Raw genomic sequence first — 17,740 nt, forward strand, 5'->3', positions numbered from 1 at the left:
GGTGGCAGCTGGTGGGAGGAAGCAGGGGTTACTCTACCACCTTGGTTCCTGACATGAGTTCCAGTGCTATATTATGCACTGAGCCTGTGGCCACTGCTTAGTGGTGATGGTGATGGGCTAGGGGGACGTGTTACATAGAGACTGTTCCCAGAAACAGTAGGCATGGCCCTAATTCAGAGGGCCTGAGGAACTGAGAGCTCCAAAGTAATCGCCGGCCACCAAAGGAAAACACAGGACCGCATTTCAGATCACAGGGAGCCCACTCCATCTAGTGAGAACCTTGTGTGACTCAGTAGCCATTTCTGGATAGTCCACTCACTTCAGAACAACCCTATCTAGTTCACCTGTTCCTTATTCATTTGTTCAGTTCATTCCAAATGAATTCATTCATTCATTCAACCATACCAAGAAATAAGTATCCTACTATTTGGGAGCCTGAATTTTAGTGAGGGGGACAATAAGCAAAACATCAACAGGAAATATGAGACAGTAAAAAAAAAAAAAAAAAAAAGCAGCTGGATAAAGACCCTAAGGTGGGAATGAGCTTGATGAGTTCATGGGGCCAAAAGAGGCCTATATGGCTGGAAGATAGTAGAAGATGGGCAGGGTGTGAGGGGAGCTTGGAGAGGTAGGCAGGGCCCAGGTTGACATGGGGCTGTGCAAGCCAGGATGAAAAGTCTGGATTTGTTTTGTATATTAAAAAAAAACTATTTATGTGCCTAATAGAAATTTTTAAATTACATATGTGGATTGCATTATATTTCTATTGGACAGCCCTGGTTTAAAGGATGACAAAACAAAAATAACCATACACTTGAATCATGCCACTTTCTTTACAAAGAGTTTTCTTTTATAGCTCTTAACGGTTCCTCAGAATCATCTGTGATGCTAAAAGCCATGCCTCCTGCTCTAGCAGCTGCAAGTCCTGGTCTTTGCTCACAGGCAATCCTAGTTTGCAGTGATTTGAAAGTTGAAAGCCAGGGTCAGGCAAACCTTGTAGGAAAGTTCCTTGGGGTCAGGGGGCAGTGGCAGCAGCTCAGGTGGCAGGAAAGAGAAGAACGTACACCAGATGGCCTTGGAACAATGTCCTCCACATCCGCACTCCTGGGCCTAGAGCCCTGCCAGGTTTTCTGTGGCAAAGATTGAGGTGACCTCCCCAAGATGGCCCTGGATTGGTTTTGTAGGTGTGCTGGGAAGGCATTAGAGGCTTATAAGTTGGAGGATGACCTGATCTTACTTTCTGCATATTAAGCTCATTCTTATCCTGAGCCACCATCCTTTCTCTATGCATCCTCTAGCCATTGGATCTAGTACCAGGCCATGGGGTCGTGTGGGATAAGGCTGAGGGGCTGTTCGCATAGCAGACATTTGTGCATCCAGAGACAGCTCTAACGGGACCTCAGACATGACTGGGCTAGATCAGCCCCTCACCTAGACACCCTCTCTGAGCTAGGTCTGGTATTGCCTGTTTCTCTTTTACAGCCCAGGGCCCACACTACAATGCTAGTGTATGGATATAGAGATCATCGCACCATGTCTCAAGAATGTCTTGGGGCCAGAGCTGAACCAAGCAGAGGAACAGGCTTCCTGGGATGCATGGGATCTGTCAGGGAAAGAACTGAAGCAATGCAGTGGGCAGGCATTTATCCCCCATTCAGTCGACACTCTGATCCCTACCGCTGCCCCTTCCCCACAGATGGAGGGGTAGGCAGCAAGCTGACGGACTACTTGGGCCCTTGAGTATTGAGCACCTCTCCTTTCCCCTGTTTATTGAATGCCTGCTATGAGCCAGGTTCTGTTTTTGGCCCCAGACAGAAATGATCCAGCTGTATATGGAGTAACCACCCTCTACTCCCCAAAGAGTTTAGCTTGTCCCCTTCTGTTGTTGTTTTGTTACATAAGAAATTTTAGTTGTGAAAAAATTACACAAGTAAGGAAAAAGAAAAACACATTTAAATCAATTCAATTACCAACAGAGAGAAAGCCACTGTAGGCATTTTCAAATGTCTTCCAAAAGACTTTTCTCTCCAAAATGCTTTATATCCCACTTTTCTCAGTCAATATACATTCAAAACATTTTTCCAAGTCTAGAATCATTTCAATAGCTGCATAATATTTCATTGTTCAGATGAGCGTATTAGGTTGTCTCCAATGTTCTGCTAATAATAACGATATTGCAATGAATTTCTCCATAAATTCAGCTTTGTGGCTGAAGGGAGGAGCAGCAGTCCTGGGGATTCATGCATACTTTCTCATGCAGAAAGGGGACCCTCAAAGGTCCAGCACACAGAAGAGTGGACAGATGAGAGGCATCCAGCAAAAGCAAGAGGAAGTTCTGTGTGCACAAGAAGGGGGAGAAAGTTCCCAGCACTCTGCATCCATGGCCATTACTGACACCCTGATCCCTGCAGCAGCTCCTTCCCCAGAGACGAAAGGGGCAGGTGGCAAGCCGATGGCCTACACAGGTGTTTGGGTATTGGGCAGCTCTTCCTTCCCCTAAGGTTTCCTCCTCAGACCAAGCACCCTCTGCTGAGCTCCCATACTCCTTGGGTTTTGGGGGAAGCCCAGAGGCTACTTCATCCAGTTCTCTTCCTCCTGGGGCAAGGGTTCACTGGAGTTGAGGTGTGAGGATGTGGGAAGGTCTCCCTTGGCAGCTTTATAAGAACAAGAAGAAGCTCTCTCAAGGATGGCCCAGGCCTCCACAAAAAGATTTTCCTCCAGGACGGGCTCCATAAAACTTTAGGACACCTCCCCATGGTTGCCATGAGTTGGGCCACAGGGTATCCGGTAGCTTCTGCTTCCTATCTCCTGGTGCCAAGCCAGGGCTTCTGGCCTGTATCTGTTTGACAGGCCATCCCCAGAAAGCTCCTCATTAAAGATAGCGACAACAGCAACAACAACCAGGACTGCTCCCTTCCCACATCCCAGCCCCGAGGCCAGGGGGTGCCGCTGCTGCCAGCAGCTTAACCTCATTCCTCTCGGCAGTGGGCGGTGGGTGCGGAGCCTACCCAGATCTGAGAGCAAGACAGACGCTCAGGACATGGCTGGGTAACCCAGCCAAGGAGGACCTGGCTCTGCCTTCCTCCCGGCACCCAGCGGGCAGGGGCAGCAGGCTCTTAAAAGGGTTAATGATCCTCACCTCATGACTAAGGCTGAGCAGTTCCCTTTGCAGGGCAACACCTGGAGACAATGTGGCCAGCCTGCCTGGCATCAAAGTTTCCCACTGTCCTGCTGCTGGCCAGCTGCGGGCCAGCCCCCTTCCCACCCCTGTCCCACCCACAAAGTGACTGCAACCTATTGGAGGTTAATTACAGACTCTAAGTTCAAATGAGAAAGAAAAAAAAAAAAAAACCCACTAAACTAAAAACACAGCTGGTTTAAGTGGGCACCAGCCAGGCATCCTACCCATGGCCTGCAGAAGAGCCATTTCACACTCACAGGACAGACTCCCAAAGGGAGTGTATGCCCAGCTGGGCTGCTTGGCTTTCCCTGAGCCACATTTCCTCAGCCACCTAGGCCCAGCCCAACACCTAGGCTTGCTTTGCCCTCTTCTTACATCCGTCCAACAAATACCCACATGCAACAGTCCCTATGATGTACGAGGCACTTACCAGTCACCAGGGATTTGGTGCCAAATAAGACATGGCCCTGGCGTCGGGCTGGTCTCTGCCTCCTGTTTAGGGCTCCCACAGAGGCTGATCCTCAAAGAGGACCACCTTCCTTGCACCAGTGAAAACCAGCCTAGACCTGATGGGCTTTCAGCTCAGCAGCCCAGGTGCCTGGCACCTCAGCTGCAAGGTGGAGAAGAGGGGCCAGGCCAGCTGGGATGAGAACTAAAGAGGGGAGGCAGATGCTGCACCAGGAGGGCAGGTAAAGAAGAAGGGGAAGGGAGGAGGAGACAAAACTTGGCAGCACCAAGACCAACAGAAATGATTCCTGCCTTAAAGCTTCACCTGCCCATCCAGAAGCACCCATCCACTGACACCCAACCTGCAATGTGACGGCAGGTATCCACAGGCCCAGGCCTGACCACCAGAGACAACACTATTCCCACCCACAGCCCCCTCTGCCAAGAGCCAAGCATCCTGAGAGAAACACTGGCCTCCTCAGGGCTCTGCAAGGCCAGGGAGAGATGCCTCGTCCCCAGAGTCACGCAGGTCCATGCCGCAGTGCTCCACCCAGCGCAGGGCTGGGATACAGGCACATGAGTAGCAGAGATGGGGGACGAGGAGGTTGTCACCTATGTCTGGGAGAGCTGGCACAGGTTCACAGAGCACGGCAGCAGTTGCTGGGGTAGGTATAGAGATACTCAGTACAGATGCCTCAGTCTCCTTGGGCTCTTAGCAGTGCTTGCGGCACAGGCCGTAGACACCTAGAGCTGGCACGGATGAGGCACAGAGGAAGCAGAGCAGGAACAGGGGAAAGAGAGGCAGCTGAGGACACAGCAATCCAGGTCTTTGTCCCAGTCTCCCAATTTCTCAACTGTCTGCCCTTAGATAAGTAGTTTAGCCTCTCTGGGCCTCAGTTGACTCATTTATAAACCACACTCTGTCTATTTTAGAGGAATGGAGCAAGAGAAAGCTCTCTGTGGAGGGATGGAAGGCCTCTGACCACTATCATCTCTTCAGCTGCTGAGGGCGGAGGTCGGGGACAAAGCAGAGATGGCAGTTCTGGAAAACTGTTACCATTTACCCAAACTCTGTTAAATCTCCCTACTGGGGAAAGCTGGGCTCTGGGCCAAAGTCTTGGGCCCGGGCCCAGGAGAACCTTCTGTGGAAAGGGGCTGCTGTGGGTGGACTAGGCCGTCTCTTGCTCAGGGAATTCAGAAAGGGCAAAGAAGGGGATCCCAGAGCCCCATCCTCTTTGGGGTGGGCCTGTGCTTTCTGCCTCCTTGGCCTGGCTGGAGAAAGTTGTTTCTGAAGCTCTGAGTCTTGGGGAAATGTAGCAGGGGTTGGGGAAAGGGGGAGGCACCCTGTACATGCAGAAAAGACTGGCTTCTCAAACTGGGATACATGCAAAGCCATAGGATGATCTCAGGGCCTCTTTCTGAGGGTCTGCCAAGCTTATTAATAAGGAAAAGCACTACCTTTGTGTCAGAACAAACAGACATATGGTGGAGAAGAGTGTTAAGTTCATGTGGATTTTTAAGATAAAATAAAAGTATAAGGTTTTGAAGAAATGCTGGGTTTCAGGAGAAAGGTCCTAGCAGGCCTGATGCAGAGCAGTAACAGGCTCATGTGCTCACCATGGGTGCAGGGTGCCCAGTCTGCCAGAGGCCCTGTCTCCTCCCTTGAAATTCAACTGCAAGCATGAAAGTCCCAGCTTAAGCACCCTGGGAGCTTGGGAGGGCTGAAATGTGGTCCTTGTGGTCCAGGCTAGTGAGGGCAAGGGGACTGGAAAGAACTCTCCCCAAAATGAACACCTTCCTCCCTGGGTATTTAGTCATTAGGTTAAATATAACATGCGGAAAACCAGTTTCTCCATCTTCTCTTCCAAGATTGCTCCTTCTCCTGGATTCCCTCTTTCAGTCACTTTATCTGTGACAACCCTGTGTCTCTCTTGACTTTCTCCAAAGGCTGAGTCCATTTGGCTTCTACCATGCCTCTTATCCTCATAACTCTCCATCATCTGCCAGGCCCTGGCTCAGGTCATACTGCTCCCCACCCCCCAGTACCATGACATGAACAGTGTACACTTGGCAGTTCCACCTCAATGTGCCTCACGGCCATTCAGAAACCTTCCTTGGCTCTGTGATGTCTGTAGAGAAAGGCCGCCCACCTTCCTTACCTGGCAGCCAGGGCCCTCAGGGGATGTTTGCTGGGTCAGTGAATGGGCTTCCTTCCCAAACTTACCTCTCTACATTCCCCTACCACTTCCCTTCAGGAATCGTATATTCCAGGCAAACCAAATCACTGGTTGCTCCCCAAACATGCCCATGCCTATTCTGCCCTGCCTCCGTGCCCTCTGCTCCTGCTTCCCCTAAATGCCATCCCTCACACAGGAAGCCAAGTTGAGAGGGTCAGACATGCAGGCTGTGGGGTCAGACGGATGCCACTGTGCATTCTGGCTCTGCCCAGCACTTGTATAACTAGGCAAGTTACTTAAACTCTCTGAGCCTTCATTTCCTTGTCTGTGAAACAGGGACAATCTCATCCACTTTTAAGATTGTGGAGAGAATTAAATGAGAGTAATGTATGTCAAGAAGTTCACACCGTGCCTGAAACGGAGATAGCTTAATAACCGGCAGCTCTTATTAAGCTAAATCCCTCAAGATCTCAGATGCCACTACCTTCACTAATCCACCTAGCTAGAAGCAGTCTCTGCTCACAGACTTCCTGAGCCTTTCACACGCTCTTCTCAGGGCTTCTCACCTTGGAGAAAATCAGGTTCTTATCTTTCTAGACTGTGAGGAGCTGGTGGGGGTATATGCTGCAGAATCGCTGCGTTTCCTGGTGTCTGCCACTGGGTAGGTGTTCACTGATCACAGGCCAAGAAAATGAATTAATGATGTAAGGCTGGACTGTGACTGATGGGTGCCTCAGAGCAGCCCAGATCAAGACTGCTGTGAGCACTCGCTGGAGGGTGGGATCCACTGACAGGTAATCCCAGAGCCCTTTCCCACCCAACACTCCTCCCCAACTCATCCCTCTCCCTCCCCGTCAGCCCAAACAGGCATCTGCCCTAGAATGGCAGAGCAGATAATGAAGTCAGGGGCCTGACTGAAAGATGACTCTTGATCAGCCTACCATTGCCCAACCATTAAGGGGCTCCAGCCCGGGCAGGAAACTCAACTGTGGCAGCCTCCTTCCATGAGACTGACCCTCTTCAAACAGGAGTGGCCAGCTAGGTCTCCACATACAGGGGTGAAATAACTTGAGAATGTCCTTATTCATGTGTTCGTTTAAGAATGGATTGAGCACTGAGCACATTTCGAGTGCTGAGGGTCAAGTTGATGTGGCCTTGGCCCTGGTGGAGATTCTAGCTGAGCAATGTGCTCCTCACCTTGGGGACCAGGGAGGCCCTGTGGAGGAAACAAAGCCTATGCTGGGCCTGAAGGATGAGCAAGAGTTGGCTAAGAGAGAACATGTGCCAGGCAAAGTGAACAGCAGGTTCACAGGAACAAGGCCGGAAGGAACCACGATGTACTCACGGAACTGAGAGGAATCCATCTGCACCGCAAGCATGAGTGGTGAGACCCATGCACAGTGGCTGGTTGAGGGAAGCAGGCTGCTGCCCTCATTCTTGCCCTATAGGGCCAAGTCCTTTGCCTTGGTGTGTGGACTTCCCTCTCTGGACCTCAGTTTCTCCATCTTTACAGTGAAGGGAGTGAACTATGAGTTCAGATCCAGACCTTACCTGACTGCACCAGAAGTCACAGCCCGTTTGCCAGGTCCAAACCCCCAGAATCCTCCCAAAGTGTTTGCAGCTGGCAAGCTATCCCGAGGCAAAGCCTGTGGCCTCCTCTACCCAGCCATCACCACATGCACATTCTGACGGTGCAGCTGGGGCTACTGCAGGAGCTCCTGACTGTGCCCTCCCTTTTCCCATCCTTTCACAAAGAGCTATGTGGCTATGATGCCTAAAGAGCAGCTTGGACTAGGTCACCCTCCTGCTCAGAACCCTTCATTCCCTGCTGATTCAGAAAAGTCCAAACTCACTAGCCTGGCACTCAGAAAATCCACTGTTTGGCAGCATACCTTCTGGATTGTGCCTTATTTCCCCAAATATCCTGTTTCCAAGCCTCCACACCTGCTTAAGTGACTTCTTCAATCTGGGCCCCTTTGCCAAAGTCCTTCTCATGCTCCAAAGTCTGCCTCAACCCCATCTCCTCCTCCACGAAGCCTCCTCAGATTCCTCTAGTTAGAGTTAGTCTCTTCTATCTGTTCTGGGCCATCTCTTGCCAGGGTCAGCCTTGTAACTGGAATTAGGTCCGTTTGTGTCTATCTTGTCCTGCCAGGTGACAGGATCTCAGCCAGCACTGCAGACCCCAAGCCTCATGCCTGACACTGAGGAGCTGGGTTAACACCTATGGAACTGACAGGCCCTCTACAGGGCTCTGCTCCAGGAGGCTGGGCCACCCAGCTCAATCAGTGGTTCTTAAACATGAGAGTGCATCATAATAAATGGTGGGTGGGAGGGGGGCTTGCTAAAATGCACATTACTGGCTCCCATCCCCATAGTTACTGATTCAGTAGGTCAGGGGCAGGTCCCAAGAAATTGTACTTCTAACAATTCCCCAGTTTGTGCTTCAAATCAGGTTCCCAATAATTTAAATGTTCATCTTTTGCACAAGGGGCTCCATAGGACCAGATATCTATCCATTCTGATGCTAGATCTAGCCGGACTCTAGACCTCTAGCTTGGTTTCTGGCTAGGCCATTTGACCTTAGCAAACCACTATCTTCTCAGGAGCTCTTGCCTATTTGTGCAGCCTCAAGGCCTCAGTGCTACCCTCCTGTGTCAGTGTTCATGGTTCCTGTTCACACCTTACTGCCACAGTCACACTGCAAGCTCCTTGTGAGGGCAGGGACTCAACCCACTTATCTTTGTATCCTCTCAACCCCACCCAAGAGCCCAGGAAGTAGATATCTGACCAGTTGATCTGATGGGGAGGGCCTGCTTCAAGTGGACCAACAGAGATCCTCTGCCTGTCCCTGGTTTTTGTTGAGGGGCATGGAAGAGCCCAGAGCCAGGTGGACTGTGCATGACTGAGGCAGGGCAGGGGGCAGACTTGAACTTAAGATCTCATCCTGCCACTAATTCATGGTTAATTGTGGGACTTTCTCTGCCCCAGTTTTCTCATCTGTAAAGTGAGGTTGATAAAATAATACCTATACTTTATAGCATCAGTACTGGCCTGTAGTGAGTCCTTAGTAAATGAGAGCTGCCTCCCTGTCTCCCATGCAAGTTGGTCATGGACATGTTTCTACTTCTAAGAAGTCCCTTTTCTTTCCCTGGTAAGTTCCTATTCACCATCCAGGCTCAGCTCCAATGTCATCTCCTCTGTGAAGTCCTCCCTACACCATCGTAGGAAAACAAATCATTCCTCTCCTCACCAGATGTTGCACATTTATCTCTGGTCTTACCCTCGGTTCTGATCATAGGTAGTTGTATAAGGATCTGTCTCTCTGAGCTTCCTGAAGGCAGGGCCTGTTGTCTATTCACATAATAGAAGCTCAGTTAATGCTTGCAGGATTGAATACACAAAGATGAGTGAACGTACATGTAGTTTATGCAGTTTATGTAGTTACTGTGTGGCCAGAGCCTGGAAGTCTTGATGAGAGGATGGCTAGGCTGGAGGAAGACTGGGAAAATGGGCTGCTACTTGCTTCCCACCAAGTTACAAAGGGTGTGCTACTGGCTCAGAAATGGTGGGAAAACACAATGAGAACATGGTTCCAATGGGGCGCAGATCTCATGCTTTGGCAATGCTTTTCCAGACATTTTGTTTTGTTTTGTTTTTTCCTAAGCCCCTCTTCCATATAGTAACAGTCCCTCAGGCCAGCCTGGTGGGCTAGAGAACAGAGGAGGGCTAGTGGAGTAAGTGGGGTTGACCAGGCATGGGTGGCAACTGGGAAACCAATCCTGAGGCCAGGGCTAGGGCCTGCCCAGGCTGGGCCAGCACCTTTTCCTCCATGTGTCTTCGTTTTGGTACTGCCCTAATGTCAGAGCTTCCCTGACTTGGCCCTGAAGCTCCCAGCACCAAGGGGAAGAAGGCAGCAACAGGCAGCACTTTGGGATTCCTGCAAAAATCTGACTCCAAGGGACTTTGCTTTCAAAAAGCTGCTACTTCTTCCTCCAGCAACTCAATGAGCCCACACAGGCCAGAGGGCCTAGGTCTCCACCTAGGAGAAGGAATGGCCCAGCTCATACTCTTTTAAGGGGGACTATCCCCTCTGTTTGCAACCTAAAGCCAGTAGTCCAATTTTACTTCTATCCCAGACCTACTGGCCATCCGATTCCCCCAACCTAGGTGACTCACTGCCCTACCCCAGCTGTACCACTGTGCCAATCTGGAAAGACTAGAGCTCTCGGTCCCCTCTTCACCCCTGCCAAATGCCTGGGACCTGGGATGAAGACTGATGAGTCCTGGTCTGTAAATTGCTTTGAGCTCTCAGGATGAAAGACTGTTGGGAAGTACAAAGTTACTCTCTGCTTGTTCTTATTATTTGTAATGAACCTCGAGGTGCCAGGGAGCCAGAGCAGAGCATGAGGCATAGGCTGAGCTCCAGAGTGGCAGGAGGACAGCTCAAGGTGCCTGGCTCAGCAGGGTCAGCCAGGGGCCAAGACCAGAGGTGGAGGCTGCCAGAAGCAACCCCCAGATGTGGCTCCGACACATGCACATGAGCATATCCCACCTCTGACCTGGTCCTGGACAGCCTAAAGAAGGGAGTTTGTTTTAGAAGTCAGGGCAGCATCTTTATCAGAGGCAGGAGATAGCAAAGATGGGAAAAAAAGGCTTTGCAAAGATTTATCTGTGTCCAGGGAATTGAAATGAGATGTATCCAGAGCCCTCAGCTAGTGATGCTAATCTACCTTCACACTCCAGGACACTCTGGTGAAGACCAAAGTCTGCTCCATGTCTGCCTGTGGGCAGCTTCAGACTCTCAGTTCACAGGGACCTCCAGCAGAGGAGACTTTTTTTTAATGAAATCCTGACCAGCTGGGGCACACAGAAAAGGCTGTTAACTTAGAATCCCTTTCCAAAGTCATTCTTTAAAACAACATAGCAACTACAGGGATTCTGATTTTCTTTAAGGCCAATTTTCCCCACTCCTCCAATCTCACGGCTCTCCTCTAGGGGTTCTCGGAGATGCTGGGTATGCAGGCTTACGTTCTGCCCTTCTCTTGTAGAAGGTGAGGGCTGAGAGTAGACTGCATATCCAGAGACCCACAGAAAGGGAGGACAGTGTCTGAGGTCACACAGAGGTCCAACAGGGATGAACCCCAGGTGCCTGGCTTCCAGCTGTGCCATTCCACTATACCATGAGTGGGCTTATTACCTAACACCCCCAGCACTGCTGCCAAGGCTGGCAAGAGTATGAGCTGGGGAGAAGGGGAAATGGGGGATGGGGGGACCCAGTTCCCGGTTAGGGATACCAAGCCTCAGACCCACAAACTCTCAGTGAGTCATGGAGCAGAGCTCACACCTGCAGTTCAGCCCCACCCAGCACTGCTGCACTGAGGCAGGGGAAAAGCCCATTTCCCCATACTGGCCTGGGTTTGTGTGGAGAGAGGTACCTCTTTCTGCTATTTGCTAAGGAGTTGTTGGAGGGTGCTGAGTGTGTGGTCAAGGACCAGGGGGAGCCCATTAATTAGTGTCCCCTTCTCTCTCCCCTCCTTTCTCCCTCTCACTTTCCAGATTCCCACCCCATATCTAAGCTGAAGGTTTTAGTGAATTACTTGCTCATACTTTCCATGTGCATTTCCCTGGCACTAGTGATTCCCACCAGCTGAAGCCCACCGAGTGCTTGCTACCAGCTCAGCTCCTGCATCCTTGACATCGAGAGGGTGCTCTTACCTAGCTAGCCTTCCAAAATGCCCAAGGTAGGATGTGTATGTAGGGGGAATGGGAGTGGGGTGGGTAATGGAGGTGGCTCACTGAACCAAATCCATATTTTCGATCATAAAAAGAGGCACCCTGCATTCTTTCAGATCTCAGTTTGGGAGCTTATCCCACACTGCAGGAGCCCAGCTTGAGCTGACCCACAGGCTCCTCATAGCAGACCACCTGTCCTTAGGAAGAGCTATAAGACACGCTTGTCCGGCAGAAATGGGCAAAGAGGTTTTCTCTTAAAAAGAAAGAGAACACAGTTACGGCCTTTAAGTTTCCTTAGCTGCTTCTCTCTACCCTGCTGAAAATAGTGTTTGACGCCTAGGCTCTTCCCAACAGAGACCTCAGAGCCTTGCTACCCCTTCCCTATCATTACACAGAAATTCAGGAAAGGAAAGGGATTTGGCCAAATTCTCAAGCACCATTGAAGCCTCCCAGCTTCCAGTCAAACGCTCTTTTGAAGGCATTTTTATATTGCCGATCTGGTGGGCACTCCAGTGAGGGGATAGAGACCCAGCAAGATAAGCACCTTTGTCCTGAGAATGCTACTTTGAAGCCCAGTCTTATCTCTGGAACGTACTTTGTTACTTTAACTTCAGTAAGCCTCTGTTACTCCCTCTGTAAAATGGAGATAGGACCACCTGCTCCCAAGATTGTCATGAGGATTAAATGGAGATAAAGCATTTGAACATGGCTTGCCTGTGACTCGTACAAAACACATTAAATTAGCACAAAATTAACAAAACGCTTGCCTGAAGAAAAGAACCGAGAATCCAGGGTTTCCCCAATTGGGCCCCAGTGCAAGCCTGGTTCTACGGAGAGGATGTGCATGTCCCGGGCCACCTCTGAGAAGCCCGAGACCAGTGCCCTCCTCTTTGACTCTGCAGCTGCCCAGGGAGGGCACGAAAGTGGGTCGCAAATCATGGCTCTGCTCCTCTAGGCAGGGACAGAATCCAAGGGCCCAAGGGAGTCACTCCCGAAGACCAGAGAGGGACAATTGCCCAATGTCTGGTCCAGTTCCGAGGGAACTGTCACAGAAGCAGCGGCTCCCCTTCTCTCTGGGGTTCGCGAGCGGGGCAGGACATCCCCTCCGAGTCTCCGGAGTTGGCAGGCGCTGTTGCCCACGCTCCAATGGCCAAGCAGAACGGAGGGAGGTGTGGCACATGGGTAGGGGCAAGCCCGAGGGCTCCGATCCCTCCGAGGAAGGGAAGGCAGTGACAGCTCCCGGAGCGCTCGGCGGCGAGGCCGGGCCCAGCGTCTGCTCAGCCGCAGCCTTTCTGTCGGTACCCGCGGCTTCATCCCCGCTCGCTCAGAGCTGCTCGCCTGCAGGCCGGTACCGGCGTGCAGCGCCTCTTGCTCGCCCCTGCATGGGGACGCGGCCGCGTGGGGACGCGGCCGCCCGGGGAGAGGCGCGCACACCCACTGTCGGGCTCCTGGCACGCAGCCCCTTGCCCTCCCAGCCGCGACGACCCGCTCGCACGCAGGCACGCGCGCCCTGGGTGCCTGTCACCGCGGCGGCCGCTAGCGCAGCCCAGACTCACCCGCGCGGCGCTGGGGGCGGGTGAGCGGGCGGCAGGTTTCTCCCAGGGAAACCGGGTTTCTGGGCGCGCGGAGGTGCCCTACCTTTCTCCCCGGGATCGGGCTCCCTCTCCCGCTTCCTCCCCTCTCGTTGCTTCTTGCCGCGGCCGCGGCCCCTCCTCCTGGACTCCGACATTCTGCACCGGGTCCCAGGCGGTGGGACGGCCTCAGCTCTCCGCTGCCGCGCTGCGCCCCCGCCGCCTGCAGCCTCAGTGCCCGAGCGCGGCGCCTTTCTTATAGGCGGTCACACCCTCCGGGGGAGGGGAGCAGCGAGCCTTAACTCTTCCCCTCCCGCGCCCGCCACCCTCGCCCCCCCTCCACCGGCTCTGGCCGCGGGGGCGTGTGGGCGGCCGGTCTGGGCCCTAGGCCCCCTCCCTGGGCCCACCGAGGTAGGCAAGACCGGCGCCTAAACAGGGCGCCACAGACCTCCTTGCCGAAGAGGGGGCTCGAGCTAGGCTGGGGGCCTGAGCATGATTGGGGAGGGCGGAGTAGAGATCCCCCAGCGAGGGCCAGGCTAAGGACAGCATGGGGGTGGGGAGACAGCGAGAAAAGGGCCCAGGAAGGGACCAGAATGAAGCCGGCTAGCCAGCCCAGCGGCGTAGCGAGCACCCTTGGCTCTTGCAGTGGGTCTCCACAACCTCGAGGCACCCCCGGCCGTACAGGCGGGTTGCCTGTGCCTCTCATGCCTGCAGGTCTGGCCTCAGCCCCGTGGGATACCGCCATCTGGGGAACACCTTTAACGCAACCACCATTTGTGCCTGGCAGCAAGGGGTCTGTGGCCCAAGAGCCCCTCCCAGCCAGGGCGGGCTGCACTCTGCAGGGAACCTGGGTGCCCCAGGTGGCTTATAGCCCCCCCTCCCACACACTCTGGCGGCAACTCCGACAGCCCAGGCTGCCGGCACCAGCTGGCTCCTCTCTACAAGGCCTGCGGAGGTGAACTCAGACACTGACTCCCCACCCCCGCCCCGGTCCCACAAACCATTGGGTAGGGGCTGCTGGAGAGGACAGCGTCCTCCCTCCTGCCTGGGTGTGGTGCTGAAAGGGTTACATAGCAAAGGCTCTCCCTCTACTGGCTCCCAGAAAGCCTGAGCCTGCGGTTTGCCTGCCTAGCTCTGCCTGAGGTGTCCCCTTACAGCCATCTCAACCAGAATCCAAGTCAAAGATCATCTCACCCAGTCCTCTGTCTCCTCAGGAAGGGTCTGAAGGCCTCGCTGGACAGTGTTCTCCTTAGGAGAGCCTGAAGCAGGCTTAGGACTCTGGGTCAAGGCCAGGGACTCGAGCTCCAGGGCTGTCTGGGGATGCGGCCAGAACTTGAGGCCAAACTTGTGGGGTGGGAACACAGAAAGGGGGAAGCTGGAGGTGATGGCCACACAAAGGGCTGATCTTTGGTGCTCTTGGGGCGCAAGTCTGTCTCATCAGGGGCCAGCTCTGGGGGTGGGGGGGCAAGTGTAAGAGACAACCCTTGTACCCCACCCCAACTGAGGGAGAGCGAGTACCCACCCCACTTCACACAGTATCACTTTCTGTGAGGTGGGCAGCAAGGGGCCCTGGGCAGAGCCAGAGCCAGGGGCCAGGTCTCACTTCTGCTTCAGCCCCTGCTTTTCAGTTTCCAAAATGGCATTCATATCCATCCCTCCTCAGCCATTGGGGTACTGCCTTGGTTCATTCCCTCTTCCTATCCCATAGACAATGGTCTCCTTACTTGAAGTCTTGCCTCTCAGTTCTGACCTCTTCAAGGCCATCAGAGTGAGCTTTCTTTCTTTCTTTTTTTTTTTTTTTTTTGAGATGGAGTCTCACTCTGTCGCCCAGGCTGGAGTGCAGTGGCGCCATCTTGACTCACCACAACCTCCTCCTCCCAGGTTCAAGCAATTCTCCTGCCTTAGCCTCCTGAGTAGCTGGGATTACAGGCCTGCACCACCATGCCCAGCTACTTTTTGTATTTTTAGTAGAGACGGTGTTTCACCATGTTGGTCAGGCTGGTCTTGAACTCCTGACCTCCTGATCCGCCTGCCTCAGCCTCTCAAAGTGTTGGGATTACAGGCATGAGCCACCATGCCCGGCCCAGAGTGAGCTTTCTAAAACACAAACTAGATCACTTCACTCATTGTAACCCATGGGTTAAACCTAAATTCCTCATGGGTGTCCAAAGCCCTATTCTACCTGGCCCTAGCTCACAGCCTTCTAGCCCCCAAAGCCTATACCTCAGCCACTTTACCTACAAGTCACACACACTTACTCTATCTCCTCTCATACCTTTGCACATAGTATACTAATCTCTGCCCAGGATCTCTCTCCCTTTTTGGCCTAGCTGATCTCTGTATTCATTTGTTTGGCAAATAGGTAGTCAGGCTTACTGTGTTTCAGGCACAGTGCTAGGTGCTGGAGATATGGCAGTGAGCAAGACAGACATGGGCCCTCCTTACGTAAAGGTTGATGGGGATGGACAAATGGCTAATTACACAAATAATGGATTGATTAAAATTTGTGTGAAATATTAAGGAGACATGCATTCAACAAACCTTTGTATATGTTGACACACAGCTTGATAGAGGAAACAAACTGTAGTGAAGGAAGGCTTTCCCCAGGAAACACTTAAACTGGGATTTGAAGTATGAGTAGGAGTTGGCCACACTAAAGAGGTACTGGGGGAAGAGCATTCCTGGCAGAAGTATCAGCATATCCAATATCCCTGAAGCAAGAAGGAGCTTTTGTACCTTTGAAAAAGAGTGTGCTGAGGGGTGTGTGTGTATGGGATGTGGGTATATGAGTGTGAGTGTGCATATGGATGTGTTTGTGCATGAGGTGTGTGTACATATGAGTGTATGCCTGTCTAAGGTGTGTGTGTGTACACATGGGGTTTGTGGGAGGTCTGTGGAGAGATGGTATAAATGTTGTAAAAGGAGCCTGGAGAGGAGGCAGGCAGTGGTCAGATCAAGCAGGACAGTTGTAGGTCCAATGAAGACATTGGGGTTTAATCTTAAGAGCAATGGTCTGCTACAGAAAGCTCTTCAGCATGTATGTGAGGGGTGGGAGAGGGCAATGATGAGATCCTCTGCTTCCTGAATTCTTTTAATGTATCCCTATAAGAACACTCGACTATTGTTTTTCATTTCCACCTCCGTCTCTTCCACTACAGTAAGAGCCCCTTTGGGATTGTGACCCCAGTTTCTGGTACAAGGTAGGTAGTAGGTACCTCCTTGTGGGATAGATAAGTGACCCTCCTTTCACTGGTAAAGAATGGCCAAGGGTATCAGCAAGAAAAAAATGGCTCAAACTGGGGGATTGCAGCCAGATGAAGACAATTCTCCTGGGGGTAGCTCTCCCAGCAGTCCAGAGCCGCTCATGGCTTGGTATCAAATGAATGATACGAGTCAGAAATGGCATGGAATTCAAAGGGGGCACAAGCACTCTCCCTGGGCTGGCGTATCCAGATCTAGTGCTGAGGGAAGTTGGGCTTGAAGGATGGGTAGGATTTTGATGGGGGACAGGTGAGAGATTCCAGATGAGTGGGATACGACAAAGATCTAGGGGGAGCATTCCCTGGGCACCTGTCCAGGAGACAATGAGCAGACCAGGTTTATGTTAGGAAACTATGGGAGCTGTAAATACACACAGAAAACACTTACGGGGCACGTACTATCTGCCTCAGCCTAGTGCTAAGCACTTTACACATTGTATCTCTTGTTATCCTCACAACAATCCTGTGAGGGAGGTCAACTCTTATTCCCATTTTACACATGAGGAAACAAAGGCTAGGAGTAATGAGGCTTCTCATTCACAGTCATGTACCCAGGAAGCTGCAAAGCAAGGACTCCAGCCTTCGCCATTTTTCACTAGGACCCATGCGCTTTACTCTGAGACTAGATTGCTTGTGAGCAGGTCAGAGATACACTTGGACTGCCAGCTGAGGCTTTTGGGCCTTATTTAGTAAATAATGAGAAGTTGAGGATGGTTTTTTGAGGAAGGGAGTGACTTGTGTATTAGAAAAATTAATCTGACTGGAAAGTGCAGGATGGATGGGAAGGAGAAGATAGTGGAGACAAGGGAATCAGCAAAGCAGGTCAACCATCAAATATTTCCTTAGAGCCCTTTATGTGCCAGGCTCTGAGCATTCTGAGGGTCAGGTAAGGAGTACCTGAACCAGCAGTGAAGGCAATGAAAATGGTAGTAGGAAGAGTCACTAATATGGTAGTATTAACTCACTTAATTCTTCACAACACCACTATGGAGTAGGTCTACTATTATTCCCATTTTGCAGTTGAAGAAACTGAAGCGCAGAGAGGTGAGGTAATTTTTGTCTAAGTCAATACCTAGTAAGTGGCAGAGTAAGGTTAGGCGCCCTTGCAGTTGGGTACCCAGAGCTCACACTCTTAAGCACAGCTCTATGGTGTTGCTCAAGAAGATAGGAGATGAGAGAGAGAGTAGAGAAAGCCCTCACCCCTCAAGCCTAACCACTGGCCTCAAGGCCTGCACAGTCTCCACAGCCCTATGACTGATGCTTAGTTCCTGGGTCATGGGCAGGTGGAGAGAGTCACGAGGCACCCTGGGGCATGCCAGCTGGGCTCCCACTTCCCCAGCCTCCCAGTTTCCACAGCAAAGGTTTCTCAGG

At 52.0% G+C, this 17,740-nt stretch overlaps 1 protein-coding gene across 5 annotated transcripts in view; it reads right to left on the minus strand.

Moving 5' to 3' along the window:
- The window catches only part of NRG2 (neuregulin 2), a 200,874-nt gene that overhangs the window by 44,593 nt on the left and 138,541 nt on the right, over window positions 1-17,740 (minus strand). Inside the window, exon 1 of one of the 5 annotated variants that reach the window (XM_054488433.1) lies at window positions 13,177-13,341. The exons of 3 other annotated variants lie outside the window; for them this stretch is intronic. In XM_054488433.1, the coding sequence (XP_054344408.1) occupies window positions 13,177-13,267 (91 nt within the window). In that variant the 5' untranslated portion in view covers window positions 13,268-13,341. Of the gene's footprint in view, window positions 1-13,176; window positions 13,342-17,740 lie in introns of those variants that run through there. One more of the 5 variants, XM_054488432.1, reaches the window with a different exon arrangement.

Source organism: Pongo pygmaeus, chromosome 4 (assembly GCF_028885625.2).
Source record: "Pongo pygmaeus isolate AG05252 chromosome 4, NHGRI_mPonPyg2-v2.0_pri, whole genome shotgun sequence".
NCBI lineage: Eukaryota > Metazoa > Chordata > Mammalia > Primates > Hominidae > Pongo > Pongo pygmaeus.